This window comes from Phalacrocorax carbo, chromosome 22 (genome assembly GCF_963921805.1).
Source record: "Phalacrocorax carbo chromosome 22, bPhaCar2.1, whole genome shotgun sequence".
Taxonomy (NCBI): domain Eukaryota; kingdom Metazoa; phylum Chordata; class Aves; order Suliformes; family Phalacrocoracidae; genus Phalacrocorax; species Phalacrocorax carbo.
Genome location: NC_087534.1, coordinates 4,997,462 through 5,015,746, shown reverse-complemented (window position 1 = coordinate 5,015,746; position 18,285 = coordinate 4,997,462). Strand labels below are relative to the sequence as shown.

General features: G+C 47.2%; 1 protein-coding gene across 6 annotated transcripts in view; it reads right to left on the bottom strand.

The window, feature by feature from the left end:
- PHACTR4 (phosphatase and actin regulator 4) overlaps nucleotides 1-18,285 on the bottom strand; it is a 68,590-nt gene that overhangs the window by 38,840 nt on the left and 11,465 nt on the right. For 4 of the 6 annotated variants that reach the window (XM_064471489.1, XM_064471490.1, XM_064471491.1 and 1 more), the window contains one exon: nucleotides 4,624-4,670. In XM_064471489.1, coding sequence (XP_064327559.1) covers nucleotides 4,624-4,639 — 16 coding nt within the window. In that variant the 5' untranslated portion in view covers nucleotides 4,640-4,670. Of the gene's footprint in view, nucleotides 1-2,738; nucleotides 2,810-4,623; nucleotides 4,671-5,471; nucleotides 6,240-18,285 lie in introns of those variants that run through there. The other 2 variants (XM_064471495.1, XM_064471494.1) reach the window with 2 other exon arrangements.

Below are 18,285 nucleotides of genomic sequence, written 5' to 3'. Positions count from 1 at the left end.
GTCACTTGGCAGACACCTTTGAAGCAGAAAACTGGTTTTCCTGAGCAGGTTTTGTTTTCTCGTAACAGACTCTGTACATCTGTAGTGTTCTGCTCTCTTCTACTTGTACACGGTGCCTACCCAGCGGTGATGCCGGGCTTGGCGGGCTCTGGTAAAGAGCAGCAGCGAGGGGTCCTGGCAGGGTGCAAGAGGGATCCCAGACACGTCCCACACATCAGCCAGCAGCCATATGAAAACAAAGTGCTACTTTCAGATCCCAAGGCAGCAGGCTGATGGAAGCCAGTGATTAAAGCCTCTCTGGGACAGGTCACGGTCATTGCACCTGTACCATTGCGTCCATCTCCATTAGTCTTGTAAAAGGCAGCAATGCCAGAACCTGCTCGGACAATCTGGCCCTGGAACAGCTCGATATGTCTTTTTGATCTCAGACTTCCTTTGAGACAGCAGGGCTGCTGGGAAGTTGGCAGCAGTGGATGTACGCGAAAAGGTATTGCTTCTACAGACACGCTTTGAACCAGAAGTGATCTAAAAATTCTGTTACCTACACACATGTGATGATTGTGCACTCATTTCCATAATGGTTTTGAACCTCTGAGCCTCTGAAGGTATTGCTCTCATTTTTAGGGATAAAAATGGGAATCGGATAGCCAGCCATACATCCTGCCAGGAACAAGTAGCAGAGCTGGTGGCATAAGAAGCAAGTACTCACATTTCTAGCTGTTTCCTCTACTCAGCCTATATTTGGAGTTTAAGTCTCCAAAAGCAGCAGATTCCTATCACACTGGTTTCCTTATGAGGCTGTAGCCCAGGAGTCAGCATAGATGCTAAAACAAATTACTTCCTTGTTTGCACGAAGGTTAAGGACTCGAAGAGTTTTTCCTATTTTTAGTAGGAAAAGAATTGGAAAAAAGTAGCACAGCAGGAGATAAAGGGAATGAAAGTCAAAGGGGATGAAAGTCAGCCTTGAATAGAGAAATAACCGCAGAAGATTCTTAAAGCATCCATAAACTTAGTATTTCAAGTGCTATTCTAAAAAAGCAGCTTTTGGTAAGAGCCTGTGTGAAGAAAGGCTACTTCACTCATTTTCCCAAAATGCTTCACAGTTGTCCCACAGAGATTTTAACCTTTTAGTGTAGCTCCTAAAAGGTTCATATCCCAACACCAGCAGAGGAAGCGCGTAGCCACAAGCAGAAACTGCGAACAGAGCAGTGAAGTACAGGAGGTCAGAGGACCCAAGAGCAAACACTTGCCATGAAGAAAGGCATTGCCATGCTCCCTCCGCAGCTATTCGTGAATGATTAGCTCAAACGTTACTGGGCAAGTGAACTGCAGGCCTGCTTCCACGTTAGGTCAACCCAGCACCAAGCAGGGCTTTCAAGGAACCACAGGCACAAGGCGAGGCTTGCCCTGCCAAGCACAAAGCTCCCACTTTTCCAATATTTTGCTTTTTAAGATCTTTCAGGCTTACAGGCAGATGAAATGCTAGATAAGACGACAATCCCTTGACTAAGAAAAAGGGCCGAGCCTAGCTGATACCATGCTAAGGCAAGTGACTGGTCTTTGGGAGGGGGTCTGGGCAGCCACAGCGGGGGCACTAGACGGAACAGCGGAAATAGCTTCTGAAAATAGAGCGTGATCCTTCACCCGCACCACAGGAAGGATCTGAAGAGGGGAAAGGTATTCCAGTGACACTTCCCCTCAACAGATCACTTGTGTAGGTGGGACCTTGGAAAGCAGGGAAACTCAGCCTGGCAACATGTGTATATTTAGATTTCATTTATTCCTCTCACTAACCTCCGTCCTCCCACCTGCCTCACGGCCCCGCTGACGACTCGGGCCAGCACTCCCCCTCCAGCACAGACTACGTGGGGCTGTGCCCCGGCCTCACACCGAGGCACAACCCATCGCCACCACCTCTCAGCTCCTACACTGAACCTTGCGAATTCCCACCACTTCAAAACTTCTCCCATCTCCAGTAGGTTCCACAGCACAAGCCGGTAGCTGAGGGCTCGGGCTGACAAGCTACACAGGTTACTGCAGCTGGAGCAGTTTATGCACTCGTTAAGCCAAGGCCAGTCACACAGGCACAGCCTATAGCAAAGTAATTCGGTTTTGCATTAGGCTTCGTTTTCCAGTCATCTGACCCTGCCCTAGCTACAACATACACACCTCCGAATTACTGCAGATAGCTGACGCGTGGCAGCTTCAACTAGTCACTTGCTCAGGGCCACGGCCCAAGGCTTGCAATAAGTTTCTGTATATTCTTCTCTACACTTGAAAAACAACTCAGGGTAGGGTTGAGAGCAAATTTTAAGTTGCATACCTGTTCTAAAATAACTGCGTATAGACAAGCTCTGAAACTTCACTGCAGCTGCCTGGAGACCATGCTTCCAGTAGTCTTCAGGGATGAGCATGAATTAAAATCTGAAGACAACAGCAAATTTCATTTTTAATTAGCCAGGGCAGCCAGCCAAGGAGGGTTCCCCCACCCACCCATGGCCAGTGAAGCCTGACAGCTAAAAAGGATTTATGTTTCACCGTGCAGTCCCAGTGGCCGTTCGAAGCACACCAACTCTGAACACGCGCCAATGCAGTTAAAACAAAAGCCAGCCATGCAGCATTGTGAATGCAGTTAATATACAACCAGTTAAGGACAGCAATACATCAAAAAGCACCAGGCTTTGAGGGAACAAAGGGCATCAACTTCAGCTCAGCTCCTGCACGCAGCTCCGCCTTACCTCATCTCCAGTCTCAGTGCCGGGAACAACCCAGGAGTCCTGAGCTTAGCAGCACTTGGAGAATGAGCATCCTTAAAAGCAAAGTAATTTTAAGGAAATAATAATAAAAGACCCATCTGCTTACTCTGCCTTTAATATGGGGCTCTTAGCTCCCAGCACTAAGGCGGCAACACGTAAAGCTTCACAACCAGCTGTGTGGGGTGTCTGTGCATGCAAAGATTAGGTACAGATACTCCATTCTAAACTTGCACAGCTGAATTTGTTCAGAGGGAAAGGGGAGGTAATTTTACTTAAGTTGGCAAAATGCAAACAGAACATAAGGTCTTTCATGTCCCAGGCCACCAGCGCTGCTCAAATCAGGAGTCAAAGTTCTCTGTAACGTCAACGGGCTCCAACGCCACAGCTCACTGACCTACCCAAAAATGGAGTTCCAACTGCACGTAAAAAGGGACAGAAGGCCTTGTGATGTGAACACAGCTGGCTGCTGGCAGTCCCAGCAGAGGCCAAGTCCTGGTGAATAAGCAGAGCTCACAGTGTTGCTCAAAGCCATCCCATTAATGCAGGCTGGAGAGATGGAAAAACTCGCCCTGCTGCTGTCTGTGCTTTGTCCTGGGGTTGAGCAGGGAGCTGTCATTTCCAGAGCCACTGCTTCAACATCAGCTGCCAGTGCCACACTCACTCTACCCATCCTCCCCCTCCATAAGTCATCATTTGGGATTAGTTTGCCACGAGCAAATCATAAGGGAAAGCAATCACCACAAATTAAATGTGCACCTTACAGGCTAACAAATTAGAGGGCACAGTGGCAATTCTTGCCACCAGGATTAGAAGCATGACGTGTTTTTATGCATGTACACTTGGCTCGTAGCTGTTCCAACCGGGCAATTGGGTTCCAACAGACCAGCTTAGCATGAAGTCAAAAAACTGGCCTTCAGCAGGCAGGCCCGGTACATCTGCCACGCCAAGCACACCGCACTGCTGACAAGTACATTGATTCTCAAGTTAAGGATGGCATCACCTAGCTGCATAGGAATAATCTAGAAATAATCTTTATGATCACAGAGTTGTACTTCACTACGAGTTACGAGTCACCAACTGCAACGTCATGGTCCACAAGATGCGAGGTCAATACGCTTCATGGAGATTGGCTTCCCATGGTGCTGGCAAGAGCTTTCACACAAATCTCATTTCAATGGGAAGGAAAAAATGGCCGTTTAGCTAGTGTCTTCTACAGCCATTTTAGGCAAACAGATGGAAAAAACATTCAAGGCAATCTCTAAGCCAAAAATATACCAGTTTTAGTTGCAGCCATAAGCATCACTTACACCTAACAGCAATGAGTTTGCTTGCCTCAGGGCAAGCAGTACACAGCGCCTAAAGCAAGAGCTGTAAAGCCAGATTTTTTTTTAATAGAAAAAAATCCCAAATCCTCTGCAAGACAGAGCAGCCAAGAGAAATAGATACAGAAAGAGAAGTGAGGAGCTACCGTGAGCTGACCCTTTATGGCTTGCCATGTGCCTTGTTCAAATCTCATACCAGCTCAATTGTGGGATACCAGCTCGCCTCCTACCTATTAAGAAACAGGATATTTTTTGTTTTCAAGAGCCTGGGATATCCAACAGACTTGTACTCCAGGTTTCACAGACGGGACATTTCAAAAAAAAGATCTTCCAGACATACACCACCACTTTAATCAGATCTGGTCCACACCATTAGTGCAGTCCAGTTGCAACTGATGCATCTGCCAAACTAGCTTATTTTCTAATAGTCTTCTACATTTGAATTGAAGTAATGAAGTTTAAAGTAATACAGCTCTTTATCATGCTTAACCAAGGAGAAAAGACAGGTCCACAACCCATGGTAAGATGTCTAAGAGTGTACTTACCAGCGTTCTCTTCCATTCCTCTCGAACACTAGCTTTCTGAGCAATTCCTACAAAAACAGGAAACAAAATTGACACAAATTAAAATTCCAAGTGTGACCAAAACCCAGGTTTAGCTTCACTTCTCTATCAGCTCTGCTCAGTCTACACATAACCAGCAAGGAGGGAGCCTAGAGCAGAGACCCTGCCCCAGCAAACTAGGAATGAGAGCTTGTGGTATCTTCACCCCTCTGAAGAAATCACTAGCCTCTAACCACACACACGCTGTGTCAGAAAGAACAGGGAAACAAAATTAAGGTGTAATAATTACAAAGCATCAAATGTTTGTTCCCAGGGAAAACCACCCATGTCTGCCTCTTCAAGAAGGCTTGTGTCAGCTGTAGAAGGGGAACAGCTAATGCTTATCTAGCAAAGGCAGAATAACACATGCACAGGAAGTATTTCAGATGTCACACATCATCAAGGCAGTTCTGAACACACTGGGGAAAAGACAAGAAGGAGGAACTAGGATTTTAGTGGCAAACCCAGCTTTTTTTCTGGAGAGAGTTCTAAAATGAGGTGCAAGGGGAACTAAGTTTGGGGAAATCAGGAGACATCTTGATTCTGATATATTACATAGCACAGTAAAAACATACTCAGCATTTTAGAAAAAAAAAAAAGAGCTTCTGTCCTAAAGAGATTGCAGCTCAAACTAAGACAACTACAATAGGAAATGTCAACAGGCACAGCATGGGGTGATCGTGAGAGCTACAAAATAAGCTTGTCTCCAGTGCTGAGAAGTCAAAGTTAGCTTTTACGCGTAGCCCATTTCAGCCTAGCCCTTCACCACGAAGTCTAGGACAGCTCATCACCTTAACTCCCAGCAGCGAAGTGCAGTTTGTTGGCTGTAATGCAACATCAGATCTGATGGATCACCTCCATCTGATGATTTGCTGACTTCACAGCACACGCTCAGCTTGCACAACAGCACTGGAGCATCACAGGGCTGCGGTGTCCGAGGAGATAACCCTACCACACCATCTTTGGAGGTGCGCCTGAACAAGCTATTGCCAGCAGGGCTTTCGAGCTTTGCTTTGCTGAACCGTGTGGGCGAAACACTTCTTTTGATCACACAACCATACTCCAGGCTACTTCTCTCTGCTGCAGCTAGAATACCACTGCAGCGATATTCTCAGATGGGAACAACACCTCGAAAAAGCCATTAAACTCACAAAACATTTTTGGCAATTGCAGCATTTAAACAGCTTAGCAAAGAGAAGCACTATCTGTGCAGACTTGTGGGCAGCAAGTCCGTTGCTCAAGAACATCACATGTCCATTTTAGAGGCAGATTACCACGAGGTTACTTGGGAAACACCCTCAGAATCCCCCCAACTTAATCCATTAACACTTAGAATGCAGTTAAATTTCACGTGCATTTTGTATGCACCGCTTGGGACGTCCACGTGGTGTGTCTATTCTAAAAGCGGCATCAAGGACACCATTTGCAAAAACTAGAACAAATGCTTCCCCACTGAAGGCAGAAGAGCCATAACGATTTCTTACAAAGATCATTATCAAGTCAGCACCTTCACACAAACCCAAACCCCCAGTTAGTAGCAACTCTGCTGTACAGGGCCTTTGCAGGTAAGATCTCCCTGCCGGCCCTTTCAGTAAGCCTTTCTGGGAAGGGGAAAGCAGAAGAGAAACAAGCAGACACCTCAAAACCTACTTGAACCTCAGCACAGATGACAGCAACCCTCTACTCCCCCAGAGCCACCAGGGAGTTCGGTTTAATTTGCCTTTCAAGGGCATTCCTGCACAGGCTGCGCTGAGCTTTGCATATGACAAGGGGCACATTTGTGCCTGGAATACTAATCCCGGCAGCCCCGTCGCTGCTGGACACTCACTGTGCCCACCAAGGACATCTGTCATCGCCTGACAGCACGGCTGGAAGCACCTCAGCCTGGGTGGGGAGGGATCCTTCTGAGCAAAACTCTAAATCTACCATTGTCTGCTTATTAACAGAACAAGCATAAAAGACACATCAGAGCAAAATAATGTGATGCCAGGTTAGAGCAAGAGGGAGCAAAGTCAGGACTCCCAGTGCTTCCACGAGGCTGCCAAAGCAGGAGCGCACGTCTCTGCCGGCGCTAAGAAACAGGCACTTTCTCACCAAAGCCATGGATTAAGTAGTGCATATCCTGCTGCCAGCGTTCACTAGGACCGGCTAATTGGGAAGCTGTATTCTGCAACAGCCAGCTTGAGATAACCTGCCCCGCAGAAGAGAAAATTACTTTTATCCTCTGCTGTCAGGCGTTTCCCAGGTACGTAAGCTTGAGAGAACTTGGATTTTGCATTTCCTTTAGTATGACACATGCTACAGCTCCTCTGAATATTCATGTCCTCAGAGTGCTCAGACATTCCCTGGGCCTGACAGCTGTGTGAAATTCCTCTGCCACCAGAGAGCCGCCCGTTACCGGCGCAGCACAACTCCTTTCACTGCTCCGGGATACCCCGCTTTGCAGCCCTGCTGCCTGCCCCTTGCTGCCGCTCAGCATCGCAGCAAGCAGAAGCACAGCCTTTGTCTGGCTTGTTGGTTCAAACACTTCGCTTCCCCCCCAGCTCTTCATACCAATCTAAGAATATATTCTTGTTCCATTGACCCGTCTCTGAACTCTCAGCAGCAAGGTGATGGCTTTTTTCCAGCGAGGCAGCTAATCCACACACAATAGAATGACTGCTCTGCGGCCATGCTGTAGTACTTTCTACGCTGTTTTCTACCCTGTTCCTTCAGTCTTCACATGCTCTCTGCTGAAGCAGGGAATTTCATCTCTCCCAACTCTGCCCACGTGCTCAGCCCCGTTGCATCCTCCTGAGGGTACGGTCCCAGAGCAGCCCACACTGACCGAAGCCCTGACTCTGGACCTCCTCCCATGCCTTCCCACCCCTTCCTCACACCAGCACTGATCCAGCCGCCCGGGAAGCAGTCAAAGCTGACCTAGATGCAAACTAAGCACTTTCAGAGGAGCACACAGTGGGTTGGGAAGGACAGGACCCGACAGCCCCAACTCCAAACACTAAGCCACCACGAAGCTGCCACACTAAGGTGCCACTGTTTTTTCCAGCCTCAGGCAATCCAGAGTTCAGCTACGAGCTTTACTGATTACCTGCATACCCACTTTTTCATGGCCTCATTTTCAGCAACCTTTACCCAGACCTCCTGAACATTATGCTTTCGCTTCCTCCGCGGTGAAGCTCATTAGCTGTACCGCTCTGTCCTCACAGGCGCTTCTGATCTGGGACTACTCATCCCCTCCAGGAACACTGAGCAGCTTCCTTCAAAAGGCCAAGGGATGCTTCCAAAAGTCCGACTAAAACCAAGCCAGTGTTGGTTGTTTTTCCCAACTAACTAAAAAACTGACAACTCTTCCAAGCAGAAGTGGCACATTACTTCTCCACAGCGCCTGCTAACAGGCTTGCCTTAAGCATGGAAAGCCAGTTTCCATGCTGGCTCAGCTCTAAATCACCGTTCCAGAGAGGGACGTGACAGCAGCTGGGCAGCTACTACAGGGCTCTTACTGTAATGAGAGACAAAACCGGAGGCTGTCTTGGGAAAAAAGCATGTGGGGGAGAGAAAGGCTGTTCTTATAACAGTCCTGAACTGCACCCGTCAGTTGGAGGGAGAGGGATGGGGAAGTGTTACCAAACACGGATAGCCTGAGGAACAAGGTCCTGCGTTAATACAGACCATTGCCGAGCGCTCAAGTGACATACCCATGAAACGAAACCAAACTCACTTGACAACCTCCTAGAACATAATTTATTTTGACCTGATATGGTGCTAGTAACAGACAATACACAATATTATAATTCATTATGCTAGTTCAGTCCTTCGCTTTACACCATTTTTAAAACATATTACTGCAGCAGCACCCAGAAGTCCAAACCCAGAGCCAGTCCCTGCCGGACCAGATGACAGATGAGCCTAGTGAGGGACTGCTCCTGCCTGCAAGAGCTCACAATTATAACAAGAAAAAGCGGACACCAAGAATAAGGCTAGCTGGGAGACTGAGGCCAGGCACCGAGCAGCCTGCTCTGCGTCACACAGGTTATCTGGGGAGGTTCCGAGTTTTCACCCCTGCCTTGCCAATTTTTGCTCGAATGGTTGAGCCGAGCCATCAGAAGGACGCTTCTCAGCGCAGCAAACCCAGCTGTAGATGTTTCTGAAGGGCTGGACTCACAGCAAAAGCTTTCCAACTGCCCCATCAGATCTTGTCGTCCATCCCTTTTTATAAATGCAATTAAAAAATATCAATGTTTTATTCTCTCACCAATCAATTACTCATTCCAGGAAGACAGATGAGCAGATTTTTGGAAAGCTGAGATAACTCCACCTAATGCTATGGGTAGGCTGTCCGTGAAGCCCCATGAAGTCCCCAGGGGAAGGGCTAAAGTAACTCAATTTATCCGCCAGCATAAGATTAAGAGTGTGGTAAACACTATTAAAATTCTGTTCTACAAAGCATAATAACTCAACAGCACAGAGCAGTTCTCCCAAGGGGCGGCTTATAGCACGGGTACATAGACAAGGGTTTAAATATCACAAGGGAAATTCTTAAAAAACCTAAACAGATCAACCGTGCCAAATGCAGAAATTACAAGACAAGGTGTGAAAGTAAAGTTAACCTCTTGTTGGACTGAGCAGTAGAGGGGAAGAGAGATGCACAAGCCCTTCTTCAGGTCAGTGGAAGCCAAAGCGCTTGTCTGGTTTTCTGACTTCATCTAATAACAAATGGACTCCACCTAAAAATCTTGGGTTTTGCTCCTGTCCCTCAGTTATCACGGTTTGAACATCATTTGCTACAAACGAGTGCGCTGGTTTCAAAATCCTCCAAGCAGCCTCTGCTGACCCAGTTTGTTCTGCACAAACCACGCACAGAGCGGTGCAACTCCCGTGCATCCTGGGGGTGAATCAGCATGGTCCCCCCTCAGTAAAACGACACAGATTAGACCAAGTTGTTCTCACAGCCTAATCTGGCAACATGCCGACGAATGGGGCGCACCAATAATTAACAGCCCTGCAGTTCCTCTCTCTTCACAAGCATCCCAACACTTCAGACCAGAACACGGCTTGCATTTCTTCACTTGCTGGAAAGCAACTGCTGTTGAGTAGGAATACAGCAGCTGTTTAGCACAAAGAAAGGGTGCTGCGGAAGAAGTGACAAACATCCCATGGAAACAGACGGGAGGAAAAAAAAATCAGCAAATACTCCAACAGCTATAAATGCACTTTAAACAGAACACTAGAATAACCAGGTTTGTGAAATCTCGATGCTACAGCAAATGAAACCAGCAGCTTTTCATCACAGATCTAACATTTGATAACTGGATCCCTATGCAAACAGCCAATATTTTTCAGCAGCGTGGTAGCTGCCTGTGGGTGGCACAGTAATATAACATTACCAGAGAGGAACGGAAAAGGGAAGGGAGCTGCATCCTCTGTGGCTGCGAGATGTGGTAGGTGAGTGGGTCTGCTTGCAAAGTAAACCTTAAAAATACTCATCAACACATTGTGCAGGACGCTGAAACGAGACTCCAGACCCCCCTTCACTCACAGCTCTGCTACTGACCAGCACATTTGACCCTGGAAAAGGCTCTTTGTCCATCTGTGCCTCAGTTTCCCCCTCTTCAATAGGGGATTAACTTATTTTTATAAAGCAATTCAAACCCAAATGAGAACTTGCAATGCTCCATTTCCTAGAAACTCCTACCTTATATAGGGCTCCCACAGTAGCACCCTGACACCTTACTCAGATAACAAGCAAGTTTTTTTTTAAAGTTCTACTTGAAACAGATCACACAAAGTCTCGAAAAGCCACCTACAGCCTCTCCCAGGTGTTTCAGTTCACTGAATGAGCCATATTTACTAAACCTTAAACAAAAAGCCAGCAGCCTACAGGAAAGCATGGCACAGAGATGAACACAGCATGATTCTATGCCAGCTCCCAGTGATAAATGCTATTTCTATTTAGCTATCAGTATGGTAAACACTTAATTTGCCTCCAGACCTTTTGGCAGCTGATCAACCACTCTGGGGGTGTGGATGCACGCAGGGGAAAAAACCTGCAGTATGAATATAGCAAACCAGCTTCCCTACTCACTGTCCTTGAAGCAGCTGAAGGGCTTGCCTCTACCAAAATTATCTTCCTCATAAAAAGCAGAGGGTAAAATTAAAGCAGAATGGGCAATTCGTGCAGAGATAATGCACCTGCAACAGGGCTCCTGTTCTTATTAGCGTCGAAGCTGACACAGGAGTAAAAGCATCCAAAGGGAGGTAGTAAGGCATGGCTATTCCTTGATCAACCTCCCAAAAGATGGAAGCCCTAAATCACCAAGAACAAGAGGTGATTTACCATCTGGATTCCTGACTGACAGCTAGACTGTAAAACTCTACCTCTGCTGTTGAGTAGCTGTGGAAGTTTTTCCCTAGAAGGCTTGACAGATGCACTCATCACCTGCAGGTTGCCACATGTCTGTGTGCAGCTGGTATTTAGTACCCCATCCTCTCAAAACTCTATTTCACCAGCTGTCCGCCCAACATTTAGCAATGCAGGTTTCAGCTTGGAAGAGTTTCATAAAAGACAAGATCTTTGCTTGGCTCAGCAAGAAGGCTCAACACCTAACACTTGAGCCACAACACTCAAAAGTCCCCACCACAGTAACAGCCAAAAAGCAGTTCTACTGCAGAAATCTTCAACAGAGGAAGACGTACATTTAATTATAACAGAGTGAACGAAGTAGCCCGTTTGTGGAGATCAGAGGGGAGAACTAGAAGAAACCCATGGTCAAAATTTTTAAAAAGCCAGAGGACCAAGTTTGATATAATTAAAACCAGAATATTAAAGATACTCTAGGCACCCACAAGACCAAAACACACCATTTCATCTATCAACACATACGAACCCTCAAAACGTGAGCATTAATAAATGTTTATACTGAAGAATGCTTTTCACACATTTTGGTATTACCCACAAAAGCCTGGGCACACCAAAAGGAGAGAAGGAAAAAGAACCGATGTATTTCTAGAGTAGTTTCCACAGACGATCCCAGTTATTCAAATACCCAACTCATTTTTGCACAGTGGGACTTAAGAAAATGAACCAGCTCCACCAGCACCTGCTTCAGCATACTTACTGCAAGAAAAACCAATCAATATTTGAAGCACAGGGCTCATTTGCCCAAAATCTAAACTGTACTTTCTATTCCTCCCTCTTTCGAAAAAAGCACAAGATGACAAACAGAATTCTTGACCACATAAATCCTGCATTAGGAATAATGTTATTGCTGCTCGAGCCAGCAGAGCACCAGAGCATCCCCAGCTACCTGCAAAAATACCAGCTGAGCCTCTGCAAGCCCAGACCACAGCCCGATCTCTGCAGCAGAGCAAGGTCTGCATAAATTAATTAGTGCAGAAATAGGAAGCACGCGGGAGATCGGGAAATGTCTACAGTCCAAGTCACCTTTCGGCGAGGGTTACACTAGTGTAAAGGGAAAGCATTCAGGAGTGCGGTCCCTATTGCTCAGGCCTGTGAATATTAAGAACAGAAAGTCTTGAGATGCCTTTTTTCCTAAAGGAAAAACAAAACCACAACATACTGAACACTGAGCATTTCAGATTCAAACTCCGAAGCCAGCCTGACTGCCTTAAACCACCCTAAACGCAGGCCACCAGTAAAAGATTTCATTTTCAGACAGATCTTTTCCAGTTTGTTGCAGTCACAAAAACACTAACCCCAGCTTTTTTTGCAGGGAGAAAACATGGTAGACACGAGGCTGCAGAAGGTCTCCCTTCCAAAAGCAACTAAAGGTCAGCTTGCAGGTCCTGTGAAATCCCAGCCCCAGCAGCACCACACTTGTTTCAGCTCCGGAACTGGCATGCCTCCATCGTGTCTTTCTGCACAAGCGATTTCAGTACAATAGGGCTTGTCAGAAATTAAAATTCCTTTGTGATCAGTACATACCTGCTCATACAACAGTTTGTGCTTGTACCACACCTCGCGGGGCATTTCTGTTTACTCAAAAAAACCTCTAACCAACTCTATCCATACAGAACCATGGACACCATTAGAAACGAGAGGATTACTGATGCCAGGGCGAAGAAACTGCAGCAGCCTGAAAGCACGGGACAGCTTGTCCGAAGCCAAGATCCCCTGCTGGAAAGCAAAGCAAGCAGACTCACGATAGCAACTTCACGACAGCAATAAACGCACCTGCCAACTTGCACTCGACTGCACGCAGGAAGTTACATTTTTCCCCTCCCAATTTTAACAATTATTTTCCAGCCCTCTTGAATTTGTACGAAGACCAATGACGAATCTCACACCTCTGCCACAAAAGACCGATCAGAGATAATCATCACATTCATTAGGTCTCAGCACCGCACACAGCACTGATTCAGCGAAAAGGCTTTCGCCGTTTCCGAGCAAGCCTACAGCTTTTGAAGTAGCAAGAGCTGCTTTTACAACCTAACAGGACCTCCCAAGAAAAACTGCATCTAATGAACAAAATCCGTTTTAACCTGACAAATGCTACTGAAAACACAAACTCAGTCCTCTGCTTATAGTTGTCTGCCGTGAAGCACAAGAGCGGGCTTGTTTGGATGTGTCAGAAACAGAACCCTCCATCCTCAGCCTAAGGCCTGCAGGAGAGGACTGCGGGTTGCACATATCTGGGCTATATATAATCTGCACTGCACTATAACGTGCACCCAAAAGGCACATAATAAGGTTACTTATTACCTCTGGCTTCTGGCGTAAAATACAAACCACCTTTGCCTTAGTTTCGCGGTTTCCATTTTCATCAAACTTTCAATGAAAACAAAGCAGCAAAGGCACACATTGCAACGCTGTGGCAATGCCCCTGTGATTATGCCTCGACAGAGGATTTCATTTGCAACCACCATTTCCTCATCGAAATGAGGCCACTCTTCACCTCAGCCACTGCAAAGACAGGAATGAGTTTAGCCACTGTCACAGCGTTAACACGAGATTTGTCAGAAAGCTCACCTGCGCTCTGAAAAAGCCAGCAGCAGTTGAGGCAGCGGCTGAACCTGCAGCGCTGCCGCGTGGGTCTGCCCCAAGGCACCTCGCGCGTTCGCTCCCCGCCGCACGCCCGGCTGCTGCCGGGGGCACCCAGAGCACAGGGTGCGCGCAACCTCATCAAACCCCACGCTTCCACCGGTGCGGGTTCGAGTACGTGAAACGGGCATCTCTAATCCAATTCCATACTGAAAGGCAACGCGGTGTTCTCACTTGAAAAAACGCAAGATACAGGAAACCTGTGCTGTGTGGGTGTCTTATTCAACTTAGAGTCGAGTCAACACTCCCTAACTGGACACGGCTCAGCTATTTAAAACTAAGTCTCCTTCTGAACGGACACTCTGGAATCACGCCACTGCATCCGCGGGAGCCTTAGATTTCACCTTTTGTTTCAGATCTTGCCAAACAGTAAGCAGTTCGGGTAGAGTTTGTAATTCAATTGTAGCCTTACTTTTTCTTTCACAGTCTCACTACAGTAATTTCTAATTCCTGCTAATTAAGATATTGAATTTCCTTAAAGAAACCCTCCCCAGGCAATTTATTCTTCTTGTGTTCCACAGCTCCAGCTTTAATAAAAAGGTGCCCCAGCCATAACTAGGAAAACAGAAAAATTAATTCCCACTACCGATCTGGCAAGCTCTTTATAACATAAATACAGGCAGCGAGGCATCCCACCATGAAAATAAGCCCATAAAGTTTCAGAACAAGAACATTTCCTTTAAAAAAAAAAAGGATCATTTGTAGTTCTCATTGCCGCGCACAAAGTTTATGAAGCAGCAACACTGTTTGCACGAGGATCTTGCTGACTACAGCAACGTGACCTAACGTACCCCAAGTTAATTCTAACCTCAGGGGAAAGTTGCGCCATTCCTAAGGCTCTTCCAAACACTTCCAGACGGGGATCGATACCATCGCTAATTCAGTCATTCATCTTTCAGGCCTGTTGGAGGTTTTGGACTGCTACACTCCCCCAAACCTCGGGGAGGATAATCTTAAGGCAGGCAGTGGTGATCCCCTGAAACTCCACCGTGAACAGGAGCATTTCTTTCAGCCTGCTCTCCTTCTCTCATTGCCGCTCTACTAACTCTCAATTTCCAACCAACACCTTTAGCTGCATTAAGAGCCCAACAATCTATCGCCGCTTCTTCTCAGCCAAAAAAGGACCTTCCACCATAACGTGGCTAGAAAAATACCCAACTGAGCAAGCAAATCTCACGTCATGCCCTGCAGGGGGGCAAGTTCATCTGGTCCAAGAAAGTCAACCCAGTGAAAACCACTCTTCCACCAATTGTGCAAAATTGAACAAGAGGAACCAATTTCAAGAGCAACGAGCAGATCAGTGAACAGGTAGGACGTGGAAGGAGAAAGCATCAAGTGTCTCAAAAATTACCACGGCACAGAAGCTGAGGAAATGCCTTCAGAGGGGGTGTATTAACCGTAAGCTCACCAGAGTTGGCTCTCCGGTCCCCATACCTGGCACGGTGAGCTCCCGGGTCACAAGAGGAGGATCCCCCACACGAGACATGCCTCGGACCAGAGTGCTTGGGGATGCCCAGTGGCTCACAGCCCTGCCTTGGGAACCAGCACACCTGGGTGGTTTGTCAGATCAGTCAACCCTGGATCACCTTGAATAAATCCATCTGAGAGCTAAACGAGAATGATATACACCTCACAACGTGATGTAATGCAAGCCCAATATGAGAAAGCCTGTTAGGAGCTTCAGAAGAAAATTAAAATCCAATAAGGAAAAAAATCTTTAAGAAATGAGCAGCTTGGACTGTAAGCTATGACTTTCTGGTGACCTCTCTTGTAGGCCAGATTCAGCCTTTCCCTTCTGTTCAACTGCTGTGTCCTTGGAGATCAGAGCAGGTCCGTTAGCACATTCCGTGACCCCCCCCCACGCTCCCAAGCACAGCTACTGACAAGCCATAAACTGCTGGTTTGCTCAGCAAACAAGACCTTTTGATAGGTGCCAGCATGAGGAACGTTACAAAAGTACCCCCCGTTCCCTCCACCTACAGCAGCACTCCCGGCAAATTTTAAACAAGAAGGTTTCTGGGAATGGACTTAACTGAATCAGAGCAACAAAACAGATGAAAAGGAGTGAAACTGAAGGAGAATGTGATCGTTTACAAGATGTAATATGGAAAAAGCATATTAAGAAAAAATGTTAACACCAGCAGGACCTAAATCCATACTGAGCCATATAAACTAGAAACAAAGTGCTTTGCTATGCTTTTAAGACTTCAAAGGTAGCTCTTAGTAAGCCCCAGGAGTTAGAAACCTTCACGCCTGTCAGGCAGCCATGAGTAGAAGCTGACAGCATTTCTGGAAACGTAAAAAACAAGCTAAAATCATGTTAGGATTATATCCTTACCTACAGCTGGAAAGGAAAGCTGACATCAACTACATGAAACACACCTTGGTTCAGTTCTTTTAGAAGGTAGCAGGTGGTGAAATACTCCATTTTAAGGAGAAGAAATATTTTTCAGCATAGCCCATGCTTCCAAGGCGACGTCGTCAGCCACAGAGAGGCTGCACAACACATCCCCGCTCACGTTCAACACTTCACCCTGTTTGATGTGTCCACAGAAAGCCTCACAGTCGAACGCCCTCCCCATCCCTACCCCAGCACAACATGCCCTTCTAAGGAACAAAACCCACCACTTTGCCCCCGCTGACCGTCACCTCCGGCACGCACGCCGCGGCTCGGCACGCACGGGTACGCGTTCAACAGGCTTGCTGCATACCTCTGCCAGGCGAGATAAGGGGCTCGGTCCCGGCGCGTAGGGAGGGCATCGCTGCACGTGAACGTCCAGCACACCATCACTTCTTACTTCCGTGTGTCAAGCCACGCTATTCTAAAAGGACACCTCGTAGGAAGGTGGCCAAAGGAAGTGTTTGTGCAGGTTACACTGACCTACGCTGACAGGTTTATTAAAGGGAAACTCTGTTCTGCAATAGAGTATCGAGGAATAGCTATTTTGATGTAAAAAGGAACCGAAGCTTCATCCAATCTGACCCAGCTTCACTCAGTAAATTCATGACGCTTACAGCAATCTTCAGGACTGGCAGAATCCTTTCACCTCCCACGTAAATCAAAGTTGGACAGATGATATTATTCATCTGAAGGCCACAGAGGGTATTTGTCAGCCGCCTTTGGGGTTTGACTATAAACAGAGATATCCTAAATGACTTCATCTGAGGAAGACTTCAATTCACAAAGAGGCATCCACAAAAACCAGCGTTTAGATACACAACAGCTGTGTAACAGCAATAAACACCTACCCCAGAATACAGTGAGCTGTAAAACGCCCACGCGCAACCGAGCACAAACCTACGGCAGCTTTCGCTGGGAGACAGGCTACCAGGTTTGCACTCTCGCGTCCCGACAGCGGGGAACAAGCACGCAGGAGGCTGCAGGAGCTCTGCCAGCTATCAGTAATTTGCTTTATTGTAAATTTATTTGCTGGAACCTGTAACTGCACCTCTCCACAGCCTCCCCTGTCCCTCCAGACGGGTCAGGGAGCTCCAGGGAAAGGCAGCCCACGAACCGAGCAGTAACTGCGCTGCAGCAGGAACTGGCTCGGACCGCTTGACCGTAATGCTTTCCTACCTCCATCCTGGTTTCAGCAGCCAAAGGGAATGTAGTGACCGATTTCTTCAGCTGCCTTCCCCACCACTAAGACTTCCTTTCAGTCTTGCGTTAGGTTTGGGTATTAACTGTCTTGCTGCAGAGTCAAGCTTTGAGTAGCTTTTACCATAGCACAAACTAATGAGGTCTTTCCGTCACATACCCGTACTTGGAGCAAAGAGAGCACACCACAAAGAGCCAAAACACCCCAATTTCCCTGATGTCTTGCAAAAACAGGAGTGCATTTGGGATAAAATAAGCTTTTTGTCAGGAGAAAGCATTCATCTGTGTGAGCCAAATAACAGGCTTCCCACAAAAATTAACAGGCCTGAGTAAAAGCCCCCCAGTAGCAAACCATCCTAACCCTGCAGGGTTCAGCATAGCTATTCCATGCCTGCGGCGTCACAGCTTTTTCAGGTTAGTTTGAACTGAAAATGAAACTGGAGAAACAACTAAACCTGAAAGCTTCCTCGAGGGAGCGATTCGGTGCCAAGCACCAGGTGAGGGCACGCAGGCACAACCACCGAGCACAGACCAGAACAACTGCACTTGAACCCCAGAATAGCTCCGTGCAGAAGGCAACGAAAGCCGTAGTTTCACAGGCGCTCGGCAGCGCACGGAGCAGCTCTGCCCGCCCTCCCCTCTGCTGGCATCAGGAATCTCATCGAGCAGCTGACCCCAGTCAAAACCAGCCCAGTGCAGAAACAGCTGGTTTTAATCCAGTTCAGTTCCTCAATTTGCTGTCACATGGCCCACAAACCGTTGTTCACTTAGAAGGGAACGGAGTGAACACGCAGGACCTCTTCTTCAGCAGCGAGAGCAGTTTTGGGTGTTCACACAGCTGCAACCCAAAAGAGGGGTCTCACACTGGAGAGCACAGTCTGCTGTCAGAGACAAGGGATAAAACTGGGTTAGGAAGGCATCAAGCCAGGCTTCCCAACACCACGAACAG